Genomic DNA, 25,831 nt, shown 5'->3' on the forward strand with positions numbered 1-25,831 from the left:
TCCTGATTTTCTAGAAGAACAGTAAAGGGGAACTTCCTCATCGTCTATTACAATCTATCATGTAGGTATATTAATAAAATATAGTGTTGGTATCAGCATTAGACAAAGAGATCAATGTAATAGGATAGAGTCCAAAAATAAACCTCTGCCTGTATAGGAACTTAATAAAGGCGATGCATCAGATCAGTAGGAAAAGGATAAGCTATTTCACAAGTATTGTTGGGACAACTGGCTATCAGTAGAGAAAAAAAAATAAAGTTAGATTCCTATCTCATATCACATTTTAAAACTATAAAAATACTGGAAGGAAATATAGAGGATGTTTATGACCTATGACAGGAGAGGAATGTAAATGTATTAAAGGAAAATATTCACTAAATATGATTAAGTAAATCTTCTGCACCATAAAAAACAATAAATAAAACTACAAAACAAGTTACAAGCTGGAAGAAAAATATGTCACAGATACATCATCCAGAGGATTTATATTCGGAATATATACACATCTTTCAGATAATAAGAAAAAAGATAAACAGAAATATATAAAGGCTAATTCAAACGGGAAGAAACTAAGATCTAATGTAACTATGAAAGAATATTGCACCATTCTAGTAATCAAGGAAGCAAAATTAAAACAATGAGACCATCATTTAATCCATCAGATTAGTAAAAACTTTAAATGCTAATAATATTCAAAGTCCCAATAATTTCATGCTTAAAGATCTACTCTGAAGAAGAACAGGTGTACAAAGATGCAATTTTACCATAGTGCTATGTAAAATAGCACATCACTAGGTAAACTGTTATATAAACTATAATATATACGTAACATTCAACAGTATGCAATGTAAAGAAATGCATATAGAAGATAGTTAAGAAAAGACCTCCAAAATGCTGCTGGGAGAAAAAAAGCATGAAGACCAATACCAAATAATAGGATTATGTAAAAAAACCCACCATATTTCTACAAATACACATTAGATGGAATAAAAGAAAATTCTCAACAGGTATATACCAAATTGATTAGTATAATTATCACACTACATGTCATTGCTTAATAGATAGCCACTATTGGTATATACTTGTACTGACTCAAAAACAATACTTGTAGGAATCATTTCCTCCCTCAACCCTAGAGCTCAGCCATTCTCTTGACTTTTAGAATAATCATTTCCTTGTTTTCTTTGTATTTTTGCTACTTAAGTATTAGTTATAGCAGTTTTAACTACTGTAACAAAAGAATGTATATAATTCAACAGAAATCTAATTCTCTCCTAGGGTGGGCAGTATGGGTTGCCAGGAGTCAACTCTGTCGAGAAACTCCAGCTGATGGTGGCTCTGCCATTTCAACACATGACTTTAACATTGCTCGGATGACTGCCTCCCTAGCCTACAGGAGAGGAAAAGAAGAAGCAGTCTGCATGGGAGGGTTTAGGAACCAGGTGTAAAAGTGGCACACAACAATTCCATTCCAGACCACTGATGAAAATTTTGTCACAGGTGCACATCTAATTGCATAAAAGATTGAGAATGAGGTATAGCTGAGCAGTCAAGCCCAGTCTTGTTACGGAAGAAGGAAAGAGCAGATCTGGATGGACAAACAATGGTCCTGTCACAGGTCTCTAAACAATATGGTGAGTTTTGCTTCTTTCCAAATTTTAAATGAATGGAAACATAATATGTGATTCTTTTGTATCTAGTTTCTTTTGTATGTGTTTACGCTCTTTGGATGGAAGTGTCTCAGACAACCTGTGAGAGAATATGGGACATAAAGAAATGCTCAGGCTGGGTGCTATGCTACCTGAACTATTCAGTCCCAGCAAATCACACCTCCCAGACTCCACTTCCTCATACATAATAAGGAGTTGATTAATTGACTCTCTTAATCTCTGTGATCAATCACAATACCCACTCATCTTTAGTCACACATGTTATTTCAAGGCTTTTATATCATGAATCTGCACTGAGTCACTCTACTCATTTTCCCCCAGCACCCACACCAGCAAGACTGATAACTAGCATTTGCACAATGGCCCTTGAAGTACTGAGCAACTTTTATATTCAGCAAACACAGCAAAACTAACTGGGCCCCTCTGACCCTCGCCTTATTAAGACTATATTCTAACCTAAGGTAACTCACCAAAGGCTCTACACATGAAATATTGAAAGCTGACTGATAAGCTATTAGTATTTGCTTCAAAAAATACTTCAAATTCTTTAATACTCCTTCCTTCAAAAGGTGAGGCCTAATTCTCCACTCAACAGCGTGTGCTGTTTTTGGCGACACAATTCTAATGAACAGAAAGTGGTAAAAATAATGGTGACTTATGAAACTAGATCATAAAAAACTGAAGCCCGTGTGTGTGTTTGCATACACATGTATGTACACGCTCATGTGCATGTGTGTGTGTCTCATCGCTGGGGGCAGTTAGCTGCCACAACATGAAGATAGTTATGCAGCTCGAGAGAGGGGTCCACATAGGGAGGAACTGAGATCTCCTGCCAAAAGCTGGTGAGAACTGGGGCCTTTACCAACAGCCACATGAGTGAGCCGTGTTAGAAGTGAATCTTCCAGCCCCACGCAAGTCTATACAGCTTCAGCCAATATAAAGAGTACTATCTCAGGGCTTCCCTGGTGGTCTAGTGGTTAAGAATCCACCTGCCAATGGAGGTGACACAGGTTCAAGCCCCGGTCCAGGACGATTCCACATGCTGTGGGGCAACTAAGCCCATGTACCACAGCTACTGAGCCTGCACTCTAGAGCCTGTGAGCCACAACTACTGAAGCCTGCTTACCTAGAGCCTATGCTCCACAACAAGAGAAACCACTGCGATGGAAACCCACACACCACAACTAGAAACTAGCCCCTGCTCTCTGCAACTAGAGAAAGCCTGCACACAGCAACGAAAGACCAACGCAACCAAAAATAAAAAAATAAATAACATTTTTTAAAAAAAAAAATAAAGTACTTAGGATAAATTTAACCAAGGAGGTGCAAGACTCATACACTGAAAGGAAAAACAACCCTAAAAAAAAATAAAGCTTACTAAATTCAACAGTATACACATCTGATGAGTCCATCAAATGTTAAGTCATATATAATAACCACCTACTTCTTAACATTCTCGAACTATCCAGAAGTTCATGAACCTTATAAGGAATTTGAAAATCTGAAACTAAAGCTATGATTTGATCAAGATGCTGGCAAAGGTACATAATAATTCTGGAAGTCAGCAAAACACTAGAACAAAAAGAGCAAAAATAAAAAGAGAAGACTTTTGCTGTTGTTTTCTGACTGCCTTAGTTAAGGAAGCTTTGCATAAAATATTTTTAAAAGGCTGAAGTTACAGGTACAAATAATCAATTAAATATAGTTAATGCTATATTTAAAATGGATAACCAACAAAGACCTTCTATAAAGCACAGGGAACTCTGCTCAATGTTATGTGGCCACCTGGACAGGTGAGGAGATTGGGGGAAGAATGGATACACGTATATGATTGACTGAGTGCTTTTGCTGTTCACCCGAAACTATCACAACATTGTTAACTGGCTATACTGTAATACAAAACAAAAAGTTGTTTTTTTTAAAGTAGTTAATATATTCACAGAGCCACTGAAAAATTCTTACCACCATAAAATCGGAGCATACAGCCAAGGTCAGGATTTGCTGCCTCCTCTTGTATTCGTGCAGGGTCGTCAAACCCCAGCCTGGATAAGTAATCATAAACAATCTGAAGAGGTCGTTCGGTAGGTTCCAGTCTCCTGCTTACACAATTCAGAAGAAAAATATTTGGTAAGTTATAAACACACCTTATTTGATTTTTAAAATCTTCCAATATGCTCTAGATTTTTACTTCTATATCAATTTTCTTTAATATCTTATGATACAACTAGTGGTGCTCAAAGTTTCTGGTCTCAGGATCCCTCTCCCTCTGTAGTCTTTGAGGCCCCCAAAGAGCTTTTGTTTACATAGGGTTTATCTATTGATACTTATATGGGGTATATCTATTAACATTTATCTACTTATTTACTGAGAAACTAAAATTAAGAATTTCTAAATATTTATTCATTTTTAAATAACAATAAACCCATTCAGTTCAGTTCAGTCGCTCAGTCGTGTCCGACTCTTTGAGACCCCATGAACCGCAGCACGCCAGGCCTCCCTGTCCATCACCAACTCCTGGAGTCTACCCAAACCCATGTCCATCGAGTCGGTGATGGACTTCTTATCCTCAGTCATCCCCTTCTCCTCCTGCCCCCAATCCTTCCCAGAATCAGGGTCTTTTCCAATGAGTCAACTCTACCCATTACATGTTAACAAATATTTTCTGAAAACTATAGTACAAATGTAGTGATAAGACTTATACTGTTCAGCACTTTGTAAATCTCTTTAATAACTGGTTTAATGGAAGACAGATAAGCTCTAAGATATGTAGCCTCTAGAAATCTCCACTATATGCTTATGAGACTAAGAATTAAAAAGAAAATTAATACCCCATTATTATTATGAAATAGTTTTGACCTCATGAACCTCTTTAAAGAATCTCAGAGACCCTCAGAGGGTCCTTTGAGAACCTCTGGTTCAAACTTACAGGCATCAAAACTATGAGATGTAAAAGATTATACTCGGCCATAACTGATTTCACATAAGCTGCAACACAATTAAAAATGGAGACTTTGGGTTGCTGACCTCTGGCTTCATAGATGGATTTTTCCAAAAAAGTTAGGAATGAACTGCTCAGTAATTACCCAGAAATCATTCTGTTACATGGTTCTGAATGAAAGCAAGGAAAAGCCAGAATGTCAGTAATCATTTGTGGCTTCTGGGGATACTGCATATTTTAAAATCACATAAACTTAATGCCTCATTTACAATTATTTTAGGAGAAAGCAAACACTTATAACAAATACAGCAGCTGAGAGCATGAACTCCAAAAGTCAGACTGCCTAGGTCTGAGTCTTACTTCTGCCCCTTATCAACTTATGTGTGTCCTTAGACAAGTTATTTAACGTCACTGACTTATTCCTCACCAGCATAATGGGAATGACAACAGTGCCTAACTCACAGGGTTGTTACTAGAAGTATTTATTTATTTGCTTATAAGAAGATATCATACAGTACACAAAGGGCTTAGCAAATTATTTCACATGTAGTAGTGTTCGATAATGTACTGACAATTATTATTTGAAAAATTCTTAGGAATGGAATAACATTTTAATGAGAATAAAAATAGAATGTCCCCCCAACTGAAACAACAATCAAAAAACAAGTATAGGAAAACCTATGTGTTTAAAAGATCTTGAAGAACATCACTCTTTAAAAGGATTCTGTTTAGAAAACTTAAAGACTTGTATTAATCACAAGAAACATGATACACCTTCCATCAAGGCATAAAGACATGAAGGATCTGTGTTTTGTGGTTCAAGAACTAGAAGATACTAGTTGGCAATAAGATTTACTTTTTAAAAACATGAGAATACTACAAAGTGAAATATAAACAACTGTAAAAAAATGATAATGTATAAATGGAAATCATACTGATGCATACAAATAAAAAAAAAAGACAAAAATAAAAGCCACAATGCGGCCCCTCCTGACCCTCCTGGCTCAGTTCTGACTTCCAGCTTCTGTAAACTCAGAACTACTACGTGGGGAATGACCAAAGAACTAAAAGCCTACAAAGACCAGCAAATACTGAATTTAACAGAAATGGAAAATATACTTTTCAGAATAAAAACATCAGTTACAATGAATCTCTAATCAATTAAAAGAAAAGTCCACAAAGGGCTGTGACAATACTGGGCACCTTCTTCATACAATGGTAGAAGCCTTCAAAGAAGGATAAACTTTAAGAGAGACTTCTAATAAACTATCCTGGAGGGGTCAATTAGTCATGTAACAGAAAGACTGGCTGAAGGATTAAGCTGAAGACAGGGTGACAAGGGGCATAAACAGCTCCGTCTTTCCATGTCAAGAATGGTTATTAGATTTAGTCTAGATTGATCCAAAGAAAGGGACTATGACCAGTGAGAAGAAGCTGCACAGGTAGACTTGGATTAAAAATGAGGCAGAACCTTAATAATTAGAGGTGCCCAATAATGAAACAGACTGTCCATCAAAATAGCTCAGAGAGAGCCACCTGTCACAGACAATTTAGAAGAGTCTGCTCTAGGAATCAAGTCAGGCCAGATGATCTTTAGGGTATTTTACAACTCAGGGGTCTATGACGTATCTAAGACATCTTTCTAGTATAATACCAATTCTACCTAAACACTGTTATTATTTCTGGATACAGAGTTCAATGTATTTAACTAAAATTCCACATATATGGTGTATATATATGACTATATATATATATATATACTATCATGTAACTATAATGATCACATATTCAAGACCAAGAAATTTTACTTTCAAGCTCTATCTTATCAGCTCAGTTTTCTTATTTCTCTCTGGAAAACCAAGAAAATTGGAAATATCCTAACATATTTTGCATCATCAGATTTCCTGATCTTAAAAGGCTCTGTAGATTTTGGAAACCCTTTCTGTTTCCACCAAAAGAAAGTATTTTCCCTGGGGGAGAGGGAAAAAAACTAAAGAGAATCTCCACATCTGCTCTCATCAATTAGCATAAATGAGCAGCAAACAAGAAATATTTCAAGAACTGCAAAAACAAGTAAAACGAGGGACTAATTCCATTTACTCATTAAACTCATCTGCTTAAGGGAGTAGAGAGTATGGGGGAGGGAAAATGCTATAATATGCTTACGGATCAATTCTGTGTTTCAAAGTTCCAAAAGTTTAACAGGCTGCTAATTAGCTATGTGTTAAATCTCTCACAAATCAAAGGAAATACATGTATTGCAAAACAGGTGTAAGACAGAATATGTTAGCAAAGAAAGGTTCCATTCATCATTTGAAATACTTCCGTTAAGGCTTTAAGAAGAGACAATAAGACTATTGTTAACAGTGTGCTTCTTGGGCTTCCAGAAGCTACAATAGTCCTTGTAAATCTGAACATGTGTGCATGTGGTTATTTTTCTCCAAACCAGCCAACCAATACAGTAATGCTATCAACAGTGTTTGTAGCTCTTGCGTGCTAAGTCTCTTCAATTGCGTCCAACTCTTTGCAACTCTATGGACTAGCCTGTGTAGCTCTTAGCCAACAGTTATTCTGAACAGTGCCCACAGTTAAGTTACAGGTAAGAGAAGAGTAAGTTTCATTTCAGGGATCACTCCACATCAAGGAACATGAAACTGAGCAAACTCCAGGATACAGTGGAAGACAGAGGAATCCGGTGTGCTATACAATCCATGGGGTCCCAAAGAGGCCCCGTGACTGAACAACAACAATTACTCCACAAGAACTCTAGTTAATAGTGGGAGTACATTCTTGCAACCCAACCCATTGTATCCAAGACCCTAACACAGCACAGAGCAGCATTTTACTCATCAAAGTCAGGTTAAAGCTCAATTTCTGGCCAATAAGGTAAAATCGGCAAACTTTTAAGACCAACTATACATATAATGATACAGAAAACAAGGATACTTTGATGAATGTTTACTCCACATCTGGCTGGAAGTGTCTCACATTTTACAAAACTAGGAAATAACTAAAAGAGAGAGTTGCATAATTACTACATATGGCATCAGGGTTTGAACCTGTGTCAATTTCCTTACAAAGCCTCGCCTTTAGGCGAATTATTATTTTTAAATGTAGTTAAAATAATTTACGCAGAAGAGAGTTCAAAGTACTTCCTATGTTAACGTATACTAAGAATGCAAAAAGTTATGTTTTAAAATTACTGTACATCATTAGTCTGATACATCATCATTTCAAAGATACACTATTTTTATGCGTCACTGTTGTATAAGAATCCTGCTAGTCTTTGTAGTCCCTGGTTTCTGTGAGGGGGATTCTAAATTCTTGAAATTTCCTGAGTAATGAGAGTGTCTTAGTTATTCACAAGCCCCTTGGATCACCTGTCAGTTTATGCTAAGAGATGAGCTGACACAGGATGGGGGCTGTGTCAGAAAGACCAACCTCCTGAAAAGAGGCTTGGGGCTTGACATGAGCCCGACCTTGGGGGAGGAGAGGGCTGGAGATTTAAATTTGAGTTCAAGCACATGATCAATGATTAAATCAATCAATCCTACCCTATAACTCAACAAAAACTCTGTACTGAAGCTTCCTGGTGGATGAACACACTCATGTGCTGGGAGGGTAACACGGATGTTCCCTATGTGTGTATTCATTTGGCTCAGACAATAGAGAATCAATCCCTGGTTTGGGAAGATCCCCTGGAGAAGGGAATGGCTACCCACTCCAGTATTCTTGCCTGGAGAATTCCATAGACAGAGGAGCCTGGTGGGCCACAGTCCTTGGGGTTACAAAGAATCAGACATGACTGAGCGACTAACACCTATACTTAAATAGTAATCTTAAATACTGCTTCCTTGAGTTCGGTGAGACATTCTAGTGAATTACTGAACCTGAAGGGGTGCAATAACGTTCTGATAGCTGCAGGTGTAATGTCCTTTAACTTGTGAAGGAAGTCTGTGCAAAGTCTGGGTGGTTAGTGTCAGAACTGTATCGCAGTAAACCAGATGGCATTGCAATAACCATTAAGAAAAAAAACACCGCCAATTAGACTACAACCTACCAACAAATGTAAAATACACACTGGTTTCAGAAGTGAAAAACTAAAATGTAAGAACACAAGCTTTAATAAAAGACAAATTAGTTAATGTATAACACATTTCTTTTATAGTTTAAAATAGTACAGAAATATGAAACAAAACAAAAATAATCTTTTTCCTTCCTCAGAGTTAATCAGCTCAATATGTATTCTGAAACAGGACTTTCAACTCCCTTTTTTAATGTTGAAATATGGGAAACGAAACTTCAGACACTTGTAAGAGGTCACCCAGCAAGTCAGTGATAGTAAAGGAATTACAACTCAGGATTCCAAATCGAAAGGTGTAACTTTCTGCTAGACATATCTTATCAATTATTAACTTATCTTTAAAAATAGTGTATCAGCCACCGAAATCTTAGTCATTTTGATGACTAAAAATAAAAGTAAATATATGACCATGAGCCAAAGGGCATTTCATTTTGTTAAGGTAATGTTGTTACAACTTTTCAAAGAGAAGGCACTGATCACACTAAGCTTCACTAGTGAGTCATTTATCACTTAAACAGTCCAATAAAACAGACAGACCAAATATTATGTAAAGAACACTGGACTGGGAGACAGGACACCTGTGTTCCAGCTACAGCTCTAGCACGAAGCAGCTGCAGGAATGTGTTGTGGACCTGACCTCTCCAGACCTCGGTTTCATATCTATAAAACGAAGGAAAATGGTTTCTGTGACTCCCACAGGGAAGTTGCTAGCCTTTTAGGCAGGACAATTTTTGCTGTACAAGACTTTCGCACACATTGAGGATATTAAGGCTCTCTGGTCCTTGTTCCATAAATGCTGGTAATTCACTCCTGTAGTTGTGACGACAAAAGTGAGGCCCCCATTCATATTCCCAGATGGAAAGGGCAGGAGGTGGTAGGGCTGTTAGGTTGGGTTCACTTTCCTAGTAGGTATCTCTCTCAGGTTCCTTTGAGTGCTAAAATTCTATAAATTCATAACCCCTCAGTTAAATTCAAGTGACAAGTCCATAACTAAAAAAGAGTAAGGAAAGAAGAAAATCATGGATGATTTAGGAAAAATAATGGGGTAATTTTAGTGCCAATAATCCCATTTCTAGGACCCAGCCCCATGGAAATCAACAATTTAAGATTCATGGGGAGAAAAAAAAAAGGTTCATGGGCAAAGTTTAGTTATCACACTACTTCTGAGTGTTGAATGACCTGAAGCAACCCAAAGAGGTTAACACTAACTAGGTACAGGCATCATTTTAAGTACTTTACTTCCTTGCGACTCAAAATGTAGCACATCACGTAGGAGCTCAACAGAATACAGACAGACCCCAGAGCCACTGAATCGGAATCTGTATTTGAACAAGCTCCCCAGGTGGACATTAGAGTTTAAGAAGCCTTACAAAAAAAAGTATAAACTCATTTAATCTTCATAACATGTATAATTTATTTAACCCTCGGATAACTCTATAATATAAATATTATCATCCTCCGTTGTATAGATTAGTCAATTGAAGACAAAGCATTAGGTCACTTGCACAGTTAACAGTCTGAGCCAGGGTTTGAACCCACAAGCTCTCAATCCAGAACCCAAGCTCTAAGCCATTATTGCATATTAGTTCTCAAGTTTCAAATAAGTTACAACATATGCATAAAATAGAGTATTCTGTGACTATTAAAACTGGTATCTAAGGGATTTTTAATGACACAAGGAAATTAGTTGAGGTAAGCAGTAAATAAAATTGAATAAATAAATGGTATGGGTCCAACTATTTAATTTTTAAAAATTAGACACACCTACTCATTTCGAAAAAGATCTGGAAAAAAATGTCAGGGTGTTGGGGGAAGGGGAAGGCAATATATGGAAGCTAGTGTCAGAATCTAGAGTTCAAATTCCAGGTCTCACTTACTAGCTGAGTGATTCTAGATGAAATGATTAACCCTTTTAAGACTCATTTTCCTCATCTATAAAATGGGGAGAGTATTTATCTCACAAAACTGTCATGAGGATTAAATGAGATAATCTACTAAAAGTCTAAGCATTGGAAATTATTATTTCTCTGTACATTTTTTCCAAAATCTCTACCGTGATCATAAACTACACTTCAATAAACAGCAAAAAAGTTATTAAAGCAGAGATATTGCCTGACATTGAACACACTACCAGACCTCTCAAAAAGCCTCAATTTTCATCACTGAGAAGGAATAATCCTACCTCTCTTACAGTTACTATGAGGAGTTAAGGAGAAAAAAATGCATAAAGCAGTTAAGCCTGCTAACTAGCAAAAGAAAGCACTTAATGTTAGCTAAAATCTATCATCATCATTATCATTGTTTCTTTGGCTAGCTGAGACTTCTTTATCTCCTATTCAAGCAAAGAAAATATATTTGTATCTCAAATACTGTATGATACCACTTATACATGGAATCTAAAAAAACACAACAAAACTAGTGAATGTAACAAAAAAGAAGCAGACTCATAGATACAGAGAAGAAACTAGTGGTTACCAGTGAGGGGGTAGGAGGAGGTTTGGCAGGGCAATATAGGGGTGGGAGAGTAGGAGGTACAAACTATTGGGTATAAAACATGCTATAAGGATGTATTGTACAACACAGGGAATACAGCCAATATTTTGTAATAACTGTAAATAGAGTGCAACCTTTAAAAATTGTATAAAACATTTAAATTTTTTTTAATTTTAAAAAAAGGAAAAAATATATTCATATCTTCAAACCACAGTTCAATAGTGTTTTCATTATTTTGTAATCAATTCATTGTTTTGTTTCCAAAGAGCTATTTCATTACAAAATTATCAAAGCTACACTCGCTCACAAAAAGTAAATTGTATTGCATTTGGACTCTTAACTAACAATACAATTAGTAGTAGCAAGCCAATTCTAGGGGGCTTTTCTCCACTTTTCTAATATCTCTGTATACATACACATTGGTATACAGATGAGTAAGTCTAAGGTTTAAATACTTGAACTCCATCAGTCACTACCAGCTATAATGTAGGTCAAGGCTTTCCACCTGATAAAATTAGATCGGAATCAGTGTTAAGATTTAGAAAAGCCTAAGGATCACCCAGTCTGATCCTTTCGTTTTACAAATGGATTTAGGAAATGTAGTTAACTGGTGAACAAGGAAAACATTCAAGTGCTAATCTACTTTTTCAGGAATTAGTCCAATTTCTAAAAGGAACACATAATAAACCTCAGTTCAGACTTTTAAAATGGTATCAATTTTTAGCTCAGCTAAATGTGTTACTATTATTACCACATTTTTAGGTGGAAGCGGGAGCCTCCTTTCTCACTTTCAACAGTATTGAATCCACAGTTTTGAAATTCTGTTTGGAGACATTTACTTATTACTGAGAAAAGGGAGGCGAGAAAGGCACTTAAGGAGCTCTTATCTGAGGTCTAACTCAAAGAGCTAATAGTTGTTTTTTATTTTTAAAGCTGAATCAAAGAGTTCACATGCACAGTATAAGACTACTTTGTTTCTTAGCATTTAAATAAGATTTTAAGGAAAACACAAATGGCTTTTAAGCTTATGAAAATATGCTCAACCTCACTCTATCACATAAATGAAAATTAAAATAACAAAATTCCTATCAGATTTCCAAACATTTAAGTATTTAGGCTTGAAAAAAGATTTGTCCTTGGAATGCTGAATTTACAATTCTCTAAAAACTGTTGACAATCATTTCTATTCACAATCAAGTATGTGCTCATGCATGAGGATGTCAAAACATGTAAAATTTAACATTAACGTGTTCTGGAGAAAGTAAGAGGGAAATAGGTGTACTTTTACATTATTCATCAAAGTATAACTTCTATGAAGAGGAATTTGACAATATCTATCACAATAAAAAATGCACATATCCTTTGAGACAGCAATTCCATTCCTAAGATGACTTCCACGTGGGAGAAATATCACCGGTACAAGGATATTCACTGCAGCAGTGCCTGTAGTAAAAAACAACTGCTAACAACCTACATGCCCACTAATAGGAGACTGGCTAAATTTATGGTAGACTTGTAGAATGGAATACCATGTAGCCATTAAATAAACAAAAATTATAAAATATTAATATGAAAAAAATATTAATATGGAAAGGTATCTAAGACAGTAAGTTGACAACGTATTGCATATAGCACCATCAGTTTTAAAAATTTATATACAAATAGTGACACATACTCATGCATGAGCATAGGTACTTGCCATTCTCTATTTCCTTTTACACCTTTTTATTTCATTCTATTTACCTATATCACTTAAAAAAATAAAACTTCAGGTACTTCCCTGGTGGTTCAGTGTAAGACTCTGTCTTGCAACATAGGCGACACAGGTTCTATCCCTGATCTGGGAAGATCCCACATGCTGCGGAGCAACTAAGCCCACGCACCACAACTACTGAGCCCATGTGCCTTAGAGCCCATGATCCACGACAAGAAAAGCCACTGCAATAAGAAGCCCATGCAGCGCAACTAGAGAGTGGCTCTGGCTCGCCACAACTAGAGCAAGCCTGTGCACAGTAATGAAGATCCAGCACAGTCAAAAGTAATAAAAATAAATAAACAATTTTTTAAAAAGAAAATAAAACTTAAAAAATTATTTATTGTTAATTTAGATATTCAACCTATGATGTAACCCAAATGAAGTAACTATCAACTTTTCCTCCTCTAATACTTTTTAAATTCAAGGAATCTAATGTCAGCATTCTAAGGACAAGTCTATTTTCCAGCCTTGCGACTATAACCATCATCAGCTCCAGCACGAATAAAATCCTAAAGCCCACTTCCAAGCAGGAACACATATGACTTATACTGCAGTAGAATGAATGGTAAAACTCTGACCTCACCTGACCAGGTCTCCATGAAGCTGCAAATAAAGACTTTCCCTCCCCTCTCCAGCACAGATTTCTGATGCTGGTGTCTCTACTGTGCAAAGGACAAGATGTAAGTCGGAGGAGGGGGCAGCAGAGGAAGTGGTGGTTGCAGTGGCCGTGGTCGTGTCCGCTCCATACAGGTAAACACAGCCTCTCCTCACATCTTCTCTCAGCCAGTCTCTCTCTCGAGAACCAAACCTACTTCTCCTATTCAAACAATTTCTGCTCCCATTGCGCTTCATATTTCTCTAAAAAAAAGAGTCAAGAAAAAGAAATTGTTAGCCCAACTGTCCGACTGAGTTAGACATATTTGGTCCTCACCCCACCTTTCCACTCCTTATTCACCAATACTCGGCTGGGTACCACTTCCTCTCAAGGAGCCTTCTGCACCTGCCACGCCCATCCCTAACCTAGAAAATTTCATTCTCTTTACTGGCAGCTGTTCATGTCTCTGCCCATCATCTTCTGATTCTTTTTTTCTTTATGTTTTCAGAAAAACGTCAAGAACAACAGTAGTATGCCTACTACCTAACTTTCACAAACTTTTATATTTTGCCAAATTTAGTTCAGATCATTATTCTAAAGAACATATATACAATCAACCTTACATATATAGCTAAAGCCACCCACTACCTAAAACCCCATTTCCCTTCTCTCTCCCCAGAAACAAACACTCCACTACACTTACTGTTTATCATTCCATGCATTTTTTTCACATTTGCCCTATATGTACACATCTATAAACTCTATTTAATGTTGTTTTACATAATTTAAAACTGTATCTAAAACCTGACATATGTATGTTTCACCCTTTCATTTTTTTTCCCTTGATTCAACACTGGTTTAGAAATATATCTGTGATATTACACCCAGCTCATTCTTTTGAATACCATTCCACTGTATGAACACACCAAAATTTATTCCTTCTCCTGCTAAAGGCATTTAGTTTGTTTCTAATTTTTCATTGTCGGCAATAGTGAAAAACAATGCTGCAATAAACATTTTTGTATATCTCCATTTCAGATGGAGATATACATCTGAGGCAGAGGGTCCTCATCCTCTGCCTTATATCCCAAATAAGCAAGTACAGAATCAACATAATGCTGCACAAATATTCTTTCCATTCTCATGCTTCAAAAAAACAAAATTCCTGTTGCATTTGAAAACTTAGGTATGCATATACATTATAAAATCACCTCATCTCAAAGCAAAAACAATTGCTGCAGCAACATAAGAAGTCTCTAAAGATCAATATTTACCTGCTCTATTTTTATAATGGGCCATTTCTATTCCCTTTAATAAAAAAACCAATTTCCACAAATAGTTACTCTGATGTACCTCTCCCGGACCACTCCCCACTGCATTTCACTCTGTTTCAGTCATATCCAACTCCCCCCAAACACCAACTATTTCACAATTCCATGACTTATCTGAAAAGTCCTCCTCCATCTTGTCCACCTGAGTAGTTATTCCTCAAAATTACTCAAATGTCACCCTCTCTATGGAGTTTTCCATGTCTCCCATTCCCATTTTCTCCTCCTATCTGGAAAGAATTAATTACTCTCTCCACAGTAGAACTTTTTCACCTTAAACATACTTCCACTACTATGTAAATCACCATGTGTTTTTAATTATTTATTTGGTATTTTCTCCTCTGTTATACTGAGAACCAGAGAAGGCAATGGCACCCCACTCCAGTACTCTTGCCTGGAAAATCCCATGAACGGAGGAGCCTGGTAGGCTCTAGTCGATGGGGTCGCTAAGAGTCGGACACGACTGAGCGACTTCACTTTAACTTTTCCCTTTCATGCACTGGAGAAGGAAATGGCAACCCACTCCAGTATTCTTGCCTGGAGAATCCTAGGGACGGCGGAGCCTGTTGGGCTGCCGTCTATAGGGTCGCACAGAGTCGGACACGACTGAAGCGACTTAGCAGCAGCAGCAGCATACTGAGAACCTATTATAGTGCCTTAGAGCCTAGGTGGCACAGAGACGCATCCAGAACTCAGCTAACATCACAGAAATTTATCCCTGGTCTGTACTGAAGCCTGACTAGCTCTGGCAAGAAGCTGAATAAACTTGGGGCAAAAAAATCTCCATTTTTTAATAGGAAATCTTATAATCTTTTCTTTGTATCAGACACAAAGCAGATACTTGTGCTAATATTCCTCACTGGAAAACAGAAATACCAATAATAAAGCTGATATTATTCTTGTACTTACTGAGATTAAATATTTGAAGATAACTGTAGCACCTAAAATTCAATCTCTGAAGATGATAAAGAAAAGGGAAGAAAAACAACGTATTCCCCATGTGGAGAGAAAGAAAAATAAGAAATGAGAGTGGCTTCATTGCTTAAATGTAGGATAATAGGTAAACTGATCATTTTATAGATCTTAAGGATTGGAGTATGGCTAATCAAAACCATGAGGATTATTACTGATACTAACTTTAGATAAATAGAGCAAAGCCCTGCTACAAGTGGGAACTAGGTCTCTTTATTCTCATCAAGAGCTTTTTCTCAAAGCTGAACATATCAGAATTAACAAAGGGCTTTCGAGCACTTATAAACACAGGGACCATCACATCTGCACTACTAAATAATCTTAACCAGTGCATAATTAATCAACTGATTTTAAGTATTTCTTATTTTTTATTCTTTGGGAAAGATCAACTGATCCTCCGAAAACAGTGTTCCATATGGTACAGCTACATTTACGCAAAGAAACCCTGCATTTTCAGTGGAAAGTTTGCTCACTGCTATCGAGAGGGCCATGGACACTACTCCACAAATCCATCAGAAAGAATCCTTAAAAAAACTTAAGGTCAAACAATATCCCACTAACCTTCTCAATCTTAGAAAAGTCAAGGCAGACCCCAGGAGGTATTACATTAATTCACCCAAGATTCTTCTTCAGTGAGAATGCTTAACAGTTATTTTTTAATGTGAATATCTATTTCCCTTAAAAGACTATACATAAATTCTTTAAGAAAGTTACGCTCCTGAAACACACGTGTTGTTGGTCAAAGAATGTATCTCCTTTTATATGACATATTCCACCCTATGAAAATAAACTGCTGAGTTAGAACTTCACTAGATATCATTCTCTTAAACTTGTTCAATGGGCATTCAAAGGCCTAGATACCAAGGCATAGGCTTCTGGGAAAAATCTAGATGAACTGGTTAGCTATCATTATTGTTTAGTCGCTAAGTCATGTCCAATTCTTTTGCAACCCCATGGACCATGCCCACCAGGCTCCTCTGTCCAGGGGATTTTCCAGGCAAGAATACTGGAAAGAATACTGGAATAGATCGCCATCTCCTCCTCCAAGGAATCTTCCCAATCCAGGGATTGAACCTGAGTCTCTTGCACTGCAGGCGGATTCTTTACCACTGAGCCATCAGGGAAGCCCTTAGCTATCATTAGTCCCTGTTGAATTACCCAGTGCTTCCTTCTCCACTACCTAAACCATCAAGGAAGTGTTAGAAAGGTCAGTTCTCTCCTCTAAGATGCCTGCAGTTTTTTGAATCACTATTCCACTGGAATTGCTAGATCGAGACTACTTTATTTCCTCACTTACTCTTCTTATATAAGAACTATTGACAAGCTTCTCTAAAAGGGAACACAACCATAATCATCCTCCCATCAAACAAGTGTATTAACAGCACATTTAAGATTTAAAGATATTTCTAGATAGTAGAAATCTTCAGAGTAAGCAATGAACTAAGTACTTACTTCAGTTTTACACTTTCCACCCTCTAAAAAATGAAGACAACATTGAGGGCTGGCTCTGATTAGTTCAAAGGTGATAAACTATTAAACGTTCACATACAATTAACTCTAAGATATGCATGGTAGAACAGGGTCTACTGAAGTAACTCTCCATATTCAGTGAGCTCTAGACTGTGAAATATCCTAAAGTAGGAGATGTGTTCCTGCATTCAAAACTTTTGAATGATATGGGCTCATCTCGGAATACACATGCTAAGAAATATCTTGAAATGGATGGAAGAGATAAAGAGAGGAAGAATATTTCAGTTCATTAAAATCTTTTTGGTAGTGATTGATTTTAAAAACCACAGGTGCACATCATTTTGATAAAAACTTGAAACTACTATTGAAAAAACAGGTCTCATAGCAGTCACTGACTTGATGAACTATAACTTCATTTATTATACAGACTCAGTAAAAAAGTAAGAGTTGGACACGACTGAGCGACTGAACTGAGTAAAAAAAAAAAAAAGCCAAACTATAGCAAACATCTGGAAGTTTTTGTTTCAAGGATACTCCTGATAATCTTAAAGAATATTAAAAATATCATACTTATAATCCAACTACAGTTATAAAAGACTATATTCTAAATAGCAATTTGCTAAGTAAGATTCTGAATCCAAATTCTGAATCAAATTTTCCAATACTCCATACAGTGGTGTGTGCATGCTTAGTCACTTCAGTTGTGTCCTACTCTTTGTGACCCCATGGATCATAGTGCCAGGCTCCTCTGTCCATGGGATTTTCCCGGCAAGAATACCAGAATGGGTTACTATGCCCTCCTCCAGGGGATCTTCCTGGCCCAGGGATTGAACTCCTGCATCCTGTATCGCAGGCAGAATCTTTACCACTGAGCCACCCAGGAAGCCCTAGATCTAATCTGGCTAAGTTACACCAGCTTAGCTATAATTGATGTTCATGATTTGATATTAAGTATTAGAGAAGGGGGTGGCAGAGGAGGAGATCATTAGATGGCATCACTGACTCAATGGACATGAATTTGAGCAAACTCCAGAAGACAGCGAAGGACAGAGGAGCCTAGCGCGCTACAGTCCATGGGGTCGCAAAGAGTTGGACACGACTTAGTGACTGAACAGCAATAGAAGAGTTACAAAAAAGAAGTCTTTTTCAAAGGGTTTTTGGAGAAGAGTATGTAGGAGACGACAGATTCTGAAAGTCTTCTACTTATATATTCCTTTCCCACTTTACCTGGCACAAAATTCAACCACTTAGCTACTGAAGTCAACTTTTGTTTGTAAAAAACACACAGCACCTATTCTTCAGTCGATCCCATTTATTTGCAAGGATGCAATGTTAGTCTCCCATACCACCAGGTCAGCACTAGAATAAGTATCAATTTCTGGAATCTTTCTAATGGCCTCCAGATTGGAACCCCAGTAGTAGGTTGGATCACTTCCTGGAACTGTAGGACAGTGGGAATCTTCAATAAAGAACCTTGTTTCTCAATTCCTTCCCTCCCACATCTCATTCCCCATGGAAAAACAGTTGCTGTAAAAATAGCAAAGGCTGTTTACCTTCAAGGCCAGAGGGCATTACCTATCTCTCAGACTTGCCCTTTCCTGATAAGCCAGGCCAGCAGAATTTTTTAAAGTTCATTCACAATTCACATTTTTGTGACCTTACAGTTTTAAGTAAATATCCAAAAGCCTTTGAGTAATTAAATTTAAAACATGATTAAATAGTTTACAATAAATATGTAAAAGGTCTATGTGGAAGCGGAAGTTAACTATGAAAAGTTATTTCAAGTTGCTGTATTACGACTGGGAGGTAGCAGCAGAAAATTTTTTTATTTTACAGAGTTCTAATTTATGTGGTTTCGTGGATTCACCAGATGTTTCAAATCTACTATTTTTTTCAGTGTTGCCATCTTTGTGATGTCCTACGAATAACCTTAGTAGCGAGTATATGGTGCGCACTCTCAATCCCAACGACCATTACTTAATAAATTTTTCGACATGATGTATTTTCATTGTCTTGTAAAGTATTTTCGAAACACGCCAAATGTAAATTTTCTTTGCTCTCTTCCTTTTCTCTGGCAAGTTTTAAATCCTGCTGATTCCTCTTCTAGAACTTTAGAAGGAATTTCATTCCTTCTCCAGCACACCTAGTTTACATATTTGACCTACGGAAAAATTTCTCTCCAATTAGGTATTTCGAAGGCTAAAACTCCCTCCAGTGACTCTTCCACAATCTCTCCTTCTAACCACCTTCACTGTCCCCACCCCACCCTACATTCCTTGTGCATTTTAACTTCTCGTCATCACCTTGAAGACTCCATTCCCCCCACCCCTTGCCCGCATCTGCCTTCATTTCCTCCTACTCCCCCTAATTCCAATTCCTGCCAAAAAGCCCCGTTAGCTGCCTGTTGCATAACTGCTCCCCCATCACCGTCTCCCTGGATTGTCAGTCCCGCTCCCGCCAGCAGGAATGCCCCCCTTTTTCTCCAACCCCTCCCTCCTCCCTCCTGCAACACTCCCAGAGCTTCCCCGAGATTAAGCTCCTCCGGGGATTCTCTCCGCAGGCGGGGCAGGTCGTGCTCCCAGGCCGGCGTTCGGGTGCGGGGAGCAGGTCTTAACTTCGGTGGGAAGCTCCGAGGGCAGAGGCTGCCGCTCCAGCCGGCGCAGCCCCGAACACCGCAGCGCCCGGCCAATCACCGCCGCCATCCTCCCGCTGGGGTGATGTCTTCAGGTGTCCGGGGAGAAAGCCCTGCGTACTTCCAGCTCCGCTCTCGGGCCAGGAGAGGCCGGCCCCGGGGCCGCGAGCGCGGCCGGGGGAAGCAGAGGCGGGCCCCCTGGTTCTGAAGGAGCCGAGTGGGCGGCGGCGGCCGGGTGGACGCCAGACCCAAGGCGTGGGCCTGTGAGGCGGGTGGCGCGCGGCCAGGGATGGGCAGCGGTGGGGACGGAGGCGGCGGCGGCCGCGGCCTCGGCGGGGGCCCGGCCCAGAGGCCTCAGCGGGTGCAGCGGCACCCTCCAGCCGGGTTTGGGGGCGACCGAGCAGCGAGGCTGACTGACCGACGCGAGGCGGGGGTCGCCTGCTACCTCAAGCCACCGCGCGGGGCAGGGGCGGCCTCTCCCTGCTCTCTCTCTCTCCCCAGCCCGCCCGAGCACCTCACCTTCAGGACCCGAATCCCGCCCGGCCGACGGCTCGCGGGCGCTTCAGGCGGCTCCGGGGGCTCGAGCGGGCCCGCGGGTCCCGGCTCCACCTCCCCCATCGGCGGCTAGCGGCGGCTGCACGGGGACGCCCGGCCGGCGCGACGCCGCGCGGAGCCTCGGCGGCGCGCGCGAACACCAGCAGCCCCGCCCCCCGTAGCCTTCTGGCCCCGCCCTGAGCCCCGCCCCTCCCTGGCCTGCGTAGCGGCGGGCCGGGTGCGTCCCGGGCGCTGCTGGCCGCAAGCTGCCGGCAGTCGGCCGGGGACTTCACGGGCGGAGCCCGGCGCCGCCGCAGGGCTGGGCCTTTACTGTCAGCTGCCCTCGGTTTGGAGGACTGATGCGCAGGGAGAGTTATTTTCTGCTGTCCGGGATTCCTAAGTAGGGACTGGACAAGGGGAAGGGAGGTTTGCACCTGTCAACAGAGACGGGAGGATGCTGCCTTCTGCAGAAGGTGGCTTTTGTAACTTACCTCTCCCAGATGTTTCCTCTCTACTCCAAAACTGGCCCGTCACCTTCACCGGTGCAAAGCCATTGAACGAACTGTTGAGAATACCTACCTTAGTAAGGCCCTTTCTCTTCTTTGTTGTAGATCGTCATAGCCTTCTTCAGAAAATTCGACCCCACCTTGTGTACAAAATGTCATCTCACTTCCCAGCCACATTTGAATTCCCTTCCTCTTCATGTAGTAGAATTTTAAGAATATTTTCTCTGCTTCAAGCAGTAATGTGGTCTGGTCTCTAAGCTATTTTGTTATTTGCAATTCCAGTTCAGAAATTGTTTATTTTCTTTTAGTTCCTGCAGTGATAGTTTTGTGGCCGGCCAGTGAGCCAAATCAAGAGAGCCTGATTCCAAATTTCAGCTCTGCCTCTTATTAGGCTCTATACCCTTGCACAAGTTATTTGATCTAAGCCTTTGGTTCTTAGCTGTGAAATAGGAAATAGTCTGTCTAGTAGTTAAGTCTGATGATTTTGCAAATGCATACCAAGTGCTTGACACATAGTCGTGATTCACAGCAGTCACTATTATTCTGAATTTTCAAATTGAAGATACACTCAATTTCCTCAGAGTCCTATTCTTAATTCTGCTCTATATTTTCCTAGGAGACCTTCTAGACCTCTGAATTTTTAGATCTTCCCCTCCTACACAGGTCTGAATCGTCAAGCAACTGCTAAGGAATGAAGCAGAAAAAAAAGTTTCTTACACTTTGAATAATTGATATAAATGGTATCACCAATTATCCACTCCTTCAGCTTACCTAGTCCAGACCAACTCTATGTTAAGAATATTTTAATTACAGGTTTAGTACAAGAGAGTCTGAGGTCTAACACTGCAAACTGTTCCCCTCTCTTCTAGGAGATTGGTCCATTTATAGACATTTTAAATTCTAAGACAAAATTTGACTCAAAGATTCTGACTCTGTACAAATTATTTCTTCTGTGGAAGTTTGGTCACTACTTTCTCCCTTGAGTTACTTTATATATACACCAAAATTCCAATCTCCAGTTATCTTCATTTGTTTCATTTTAGTGAATTTAAAATGATGTCTCTGTCAGTCTGGCATAAGGTGAAAAAAAGCTCTTATGTTGTCTGCCTCCTGAGTTTTCCTTCTACCCTGAAATTACCTTCAAGAAAGCTACTCAAAGTTGTTGGGATTCCCATTTCAGTGCTTATTGAGTAACTTGCTCAAGCAAGGACACTCGTATGTAAGGGATAGGCACCAAAATGGGGACAGAAGTGGACTTGACAAGGGCAAAGGCAGAGGAAAGAATGAAAATGCAGCTCAGAGTGTTTCTAAAAGCCCATTTCTTGAGGTATTACACATTACCTTTTCCACATTTCATGAGCAGGTCTTTATTAGTTTATCACCTGAAGGTGAAGGATCTTGTTCCAGGACCACCAACGTTAGAAGTCGTGCTAGGAAACAGCAGCGGTTAGATGATGGGTTTGCTGTTGTTGTTATGATTAATGAAATAGTGGGCTAATGCATCAATTCAGAATATAAGCATATGCTGAGTTATCTGTTTACTACTTCTTCAGCAGCAACAGTAGTACCTCTTTCAAAAGTAGAACAAAAAGCTACAAGCCCAGGTGTTGCAGGGGTAACTTATGATACAGCTCTCTCTTTAAAAGTCTCCATTGTTTAAGATCCAATCCAGTTGAGTGGTGATGACCGTTAATTCTGAGTTTTCTTTTCAAATCATGTATTGCCATTAACATTTTATACTGTTTCAAGGGTCACATATTCATGTTCTCCCCCAGTTCAAGGCAGTGTGCATTATGTATGCCAAGGGTTATGTAACTACAGTTTCTGGAAATGGTAAACAGCTGAGACTAACCCTAAAAATAAATTCCTCTGGGATTTTTTGTGCAAAAATCCATCTGCCCTCACTGCAGGTTCATCATTATAAAAATCAGTTTGAATCAAGCCAAGAGACAGAGAAGTCATTAGACTACCTCTTTTCTGTATTCTTCCTATAAGCAGCTATGCATAACTCTCTCCACCTGAAAGGGGTTGGGGAGGGACACACACACACTATTCTAGGAGCTCTTCCTAATCCTCACTACAAAATGGAAAGAGAAGTCATGTGGGAAAGGAGAGTTCATGTCTATCAGATTTTGGTAAAGGAATCATAAGAGCTTTCTACATGTGCTTCTTTATAGCTAGTTCCCACTCCTTCAATGATCACAAGTCATCTTTAGGCCTCAATCCTTTGTTATTTCTACCATAGGCTGAGCAGATGTAGATATTCCTTCTTTTAGTTTTGAATAAACAAGGTGGACTTAACCTGGCCTCCAGGTTTATAGGACTGTTTTTTCCTTTGAACATTTCTAAATCTTTTGAATCCGGAGACAATTGAACTAGGGCAGGAAATAGCATGAAAAATACTTAAAAGTGATAAAAATTAATTTGGTCCTTCTGGATGGAAGTTCAAATCTGCTACTCTTCATTGTATTGTTAGGGAAATGTCTGGAGTCTATTACTGGCTAACATTTTCTATTGTAGTTCTTATATTTTCATCTCATTACATAGAGATGAAAATGTCAAGTAAATTTAATATTAGAAACAAATATGAATTTTAACTAAGCCACATACAAGGAAAGATTATAGAAATGTCACTTATCAAACAGCACCAAGGGGCACTTCTGCATAAACCAGATAATTGCTAAGGCGTACTTCCCTCTACTTTTCAATTAGGGGACTATCATACTCTTCCCCCATCTCAATCAAGGTCAGGGATCATGTATAAGCTCCCAATGTTCATCCACTCTCACTTCTATGGAAGTTTGTATAAAATAGATCAGGAAACAGAATTCATTTTGGCTGGTCAAGCCTTCCTCTTCCTAGTCACAGATAAAAAAGCCACAAACAGAAGCTTATAGCTAAAACTCCATGACCACCTCAAATACATACTTCATCTTGACATGATTCAATATATTTACTTTGAGAATTCACCCTTGTGGAGATCAGCATGAAAACAGTCACTAGTTAAAATTTCCAACTGCACTTTACACTGTTAACTACAAATTTGGGCGGTGGGGGGTGCTTCTCTTGTGGCTCAGCTGGTAAAGAATCTGCCTGCAATGCGGAAGATCTGGGTTTGATCCCTGGGTTGGGAAGATCTCTTGGAGAAGGGAAAGGCTACCTACTCCAGTATCCTGCCCTGGAGAATTTGGGGTCGCAGAGTCAGACACAACTAAGCGACTGAACAAATTTTTTTTAATTTGTTTAAATTCCTCTCTTGGTAAGTTTTCTGTGGAAAAGGAACACTAACTGGTTAGTGGGTTTAGCTCAAAGCTCTGGAATAAGAACCCATCCAAGGCTTCTCCAATCCACTTGGAAGCAGTGAGGAAGCAAAATTTAAATCATTGAGTATTGACTTTTTATTATTAGTCACTGTTCATAATTTGTTTCAATCAAAAGACAATACACACAGCAGAATTCTAATGCATCCCATGTAAATGTTTACATCCATTTTATTCCTCACTCGCCTCGAAGACTTATCATTTAATTTTAAATTTTTTTTACATCTCAAAAATATGTCTGCAATAATTAGAACTTCATTAGCCATCCCACTTGGAAACAGCCTTTGAATATTTTTACAGTAAAGAAGATGTGATGGGGCTTAATGAAAATGTAACTTACAACATTATGAAAGAAAAGGGACTATACAGGGACACACTGGGAGTTCACAGAGGAAAAAGTTCAGAAGCTCTTTTCCATGAGGCCCCCAAAGGGAAAACAAAAACAAAAATACACAAAGCGCAACAGCAGGTTCCAAAAACAAAACAACAACGAAAAAACCTCCAATGCTCCATCTGGAAGCCAGAAATCAGCTTCATGGAAGTTCATGAAGCAACTCTGCAAGCTGCTTCAGCCTTTTCTTCTGTTTGAATGTTTCAGGTCCTGGAACGCTGTAGATGGGACCCACTCTCTGCTATTGCTTGAAAAAAGTTATTCACTTCCAGTTCTATAAGCAGCCCCACCCACCTGAGCGAGAGATGGTCAAAGTGTTTTCAACTTCAGGACTTGCTGAGCTAGTCTCTTCGGTGATCCTCCCCATTCCCAAAACCAAGTGCACAGACATGTACCACCTCTCCACCAACCACAGAGTACATGAATATCCACTTTTTGCTCTCTAGCTCCTTCTCTGTTTAGGACAGTGGGGATAAGATACATTCACTAGAAAAAAAAAATTACACATTCAAACTTTCCTTCCCTTAGTTCTCATAGCCCAGTATTTTCCAATGCAGAAGATAATGCAGTTGAGCCTCAAAAACAGTGTCCCCTCATTTCCAACCTCTTACAAGAACATAAACACGGAAAGCATGCTATATGATAGATGGAAACACTCAAATCATTAGTGCTGACAGTTTTCTTATATCAATGGGACAAACAAGGGGTACGAACCACTCTTTATCCTAGCAAGAGGGGAGAATCCTCTCCCAAATGTTATGCTGAGGAATGTTTCTTTAAATGAGAAAGACCTTAAAATGAACAGATGATCACTATACACAGCATGAAGGGTTCCATGGCTGTCCAAATGACCTCAAGGTAAAGCACCGGAGCATTGGGGGAGAAGTTTCTTGGGTAGAGCACCCTTCCTACGATTTTTTGAGATTACTTAAGACGAATTATCCCTTAGGATTCCTGTGAGAGTAGGGAGGACGTAGAGAATAAAAACTACTCTGGAAGAGGAAGAAAAAATGAGGTAAAAGTGCTTGTGAAATTATCCAAGTAAGTGCATGTAGGCTCAACGGCTTATCACCCTAGAGTTCTTAGAACAGCCATGGAAATCACTCTTTCCTCACAATGGCTCTGAAGTTGTAAATCTATCC

At 39.2% G+C, this 25,831-nt stretch overlaps 1 protein-coding gene across 2 annotated transcripts in view; it reads right to left on the reverse strand.

The window, feature by feature from the left end:
- The window catches only part of PHLPP2 (PH domain and leucine rich repeat protein phosphatase 2), a 60,870-nt gene extending 40,247 nt beyond the window's left edge, over positions 1–20,623 (reverse strand). For both annotated transcript variants that reach the window (XM_081512551.1, XM_081512552.1), the window contains exons 1-3: positions 20,458–20,623; positions 13,525–13,799; positions 3,633–3,766 (exon numbers count right to left, since the gene is read on the reverse strand). In XM_081512551.1, coding sequence (XP_081368677.1) covers positions 3,633–3,766; positions 13,525–13,799; positions 20,458–20,556 — 508 coding nt within the window. In that variant the 5' untranslated portion in view covers positions 20,557–20,623. The remainder of the gene's footprint in view (positions 1–3,632; positions 3,767–13,524; positions 13,800–20,457) is intronic.
- Positions 20,624–25,831: the final 5,208 nt, after the last annotated feature.

Source organism: Giraffa tippelskirchi, chromosome 7, assembly GCF_054371585.1.
Source record: "Giraffa tippelskirchi isolate mGirTip1 chromosome 7, T2T-mGirTip1v1.2.pri, whole genome shotgun sequence".
Taxonomy (NCBI): Eukaryota; Metazoa; Chordata; class Mammalia; order Artiodactyla; family Giraffidae; genus Giraffa; species Giraffa tippelskirchi.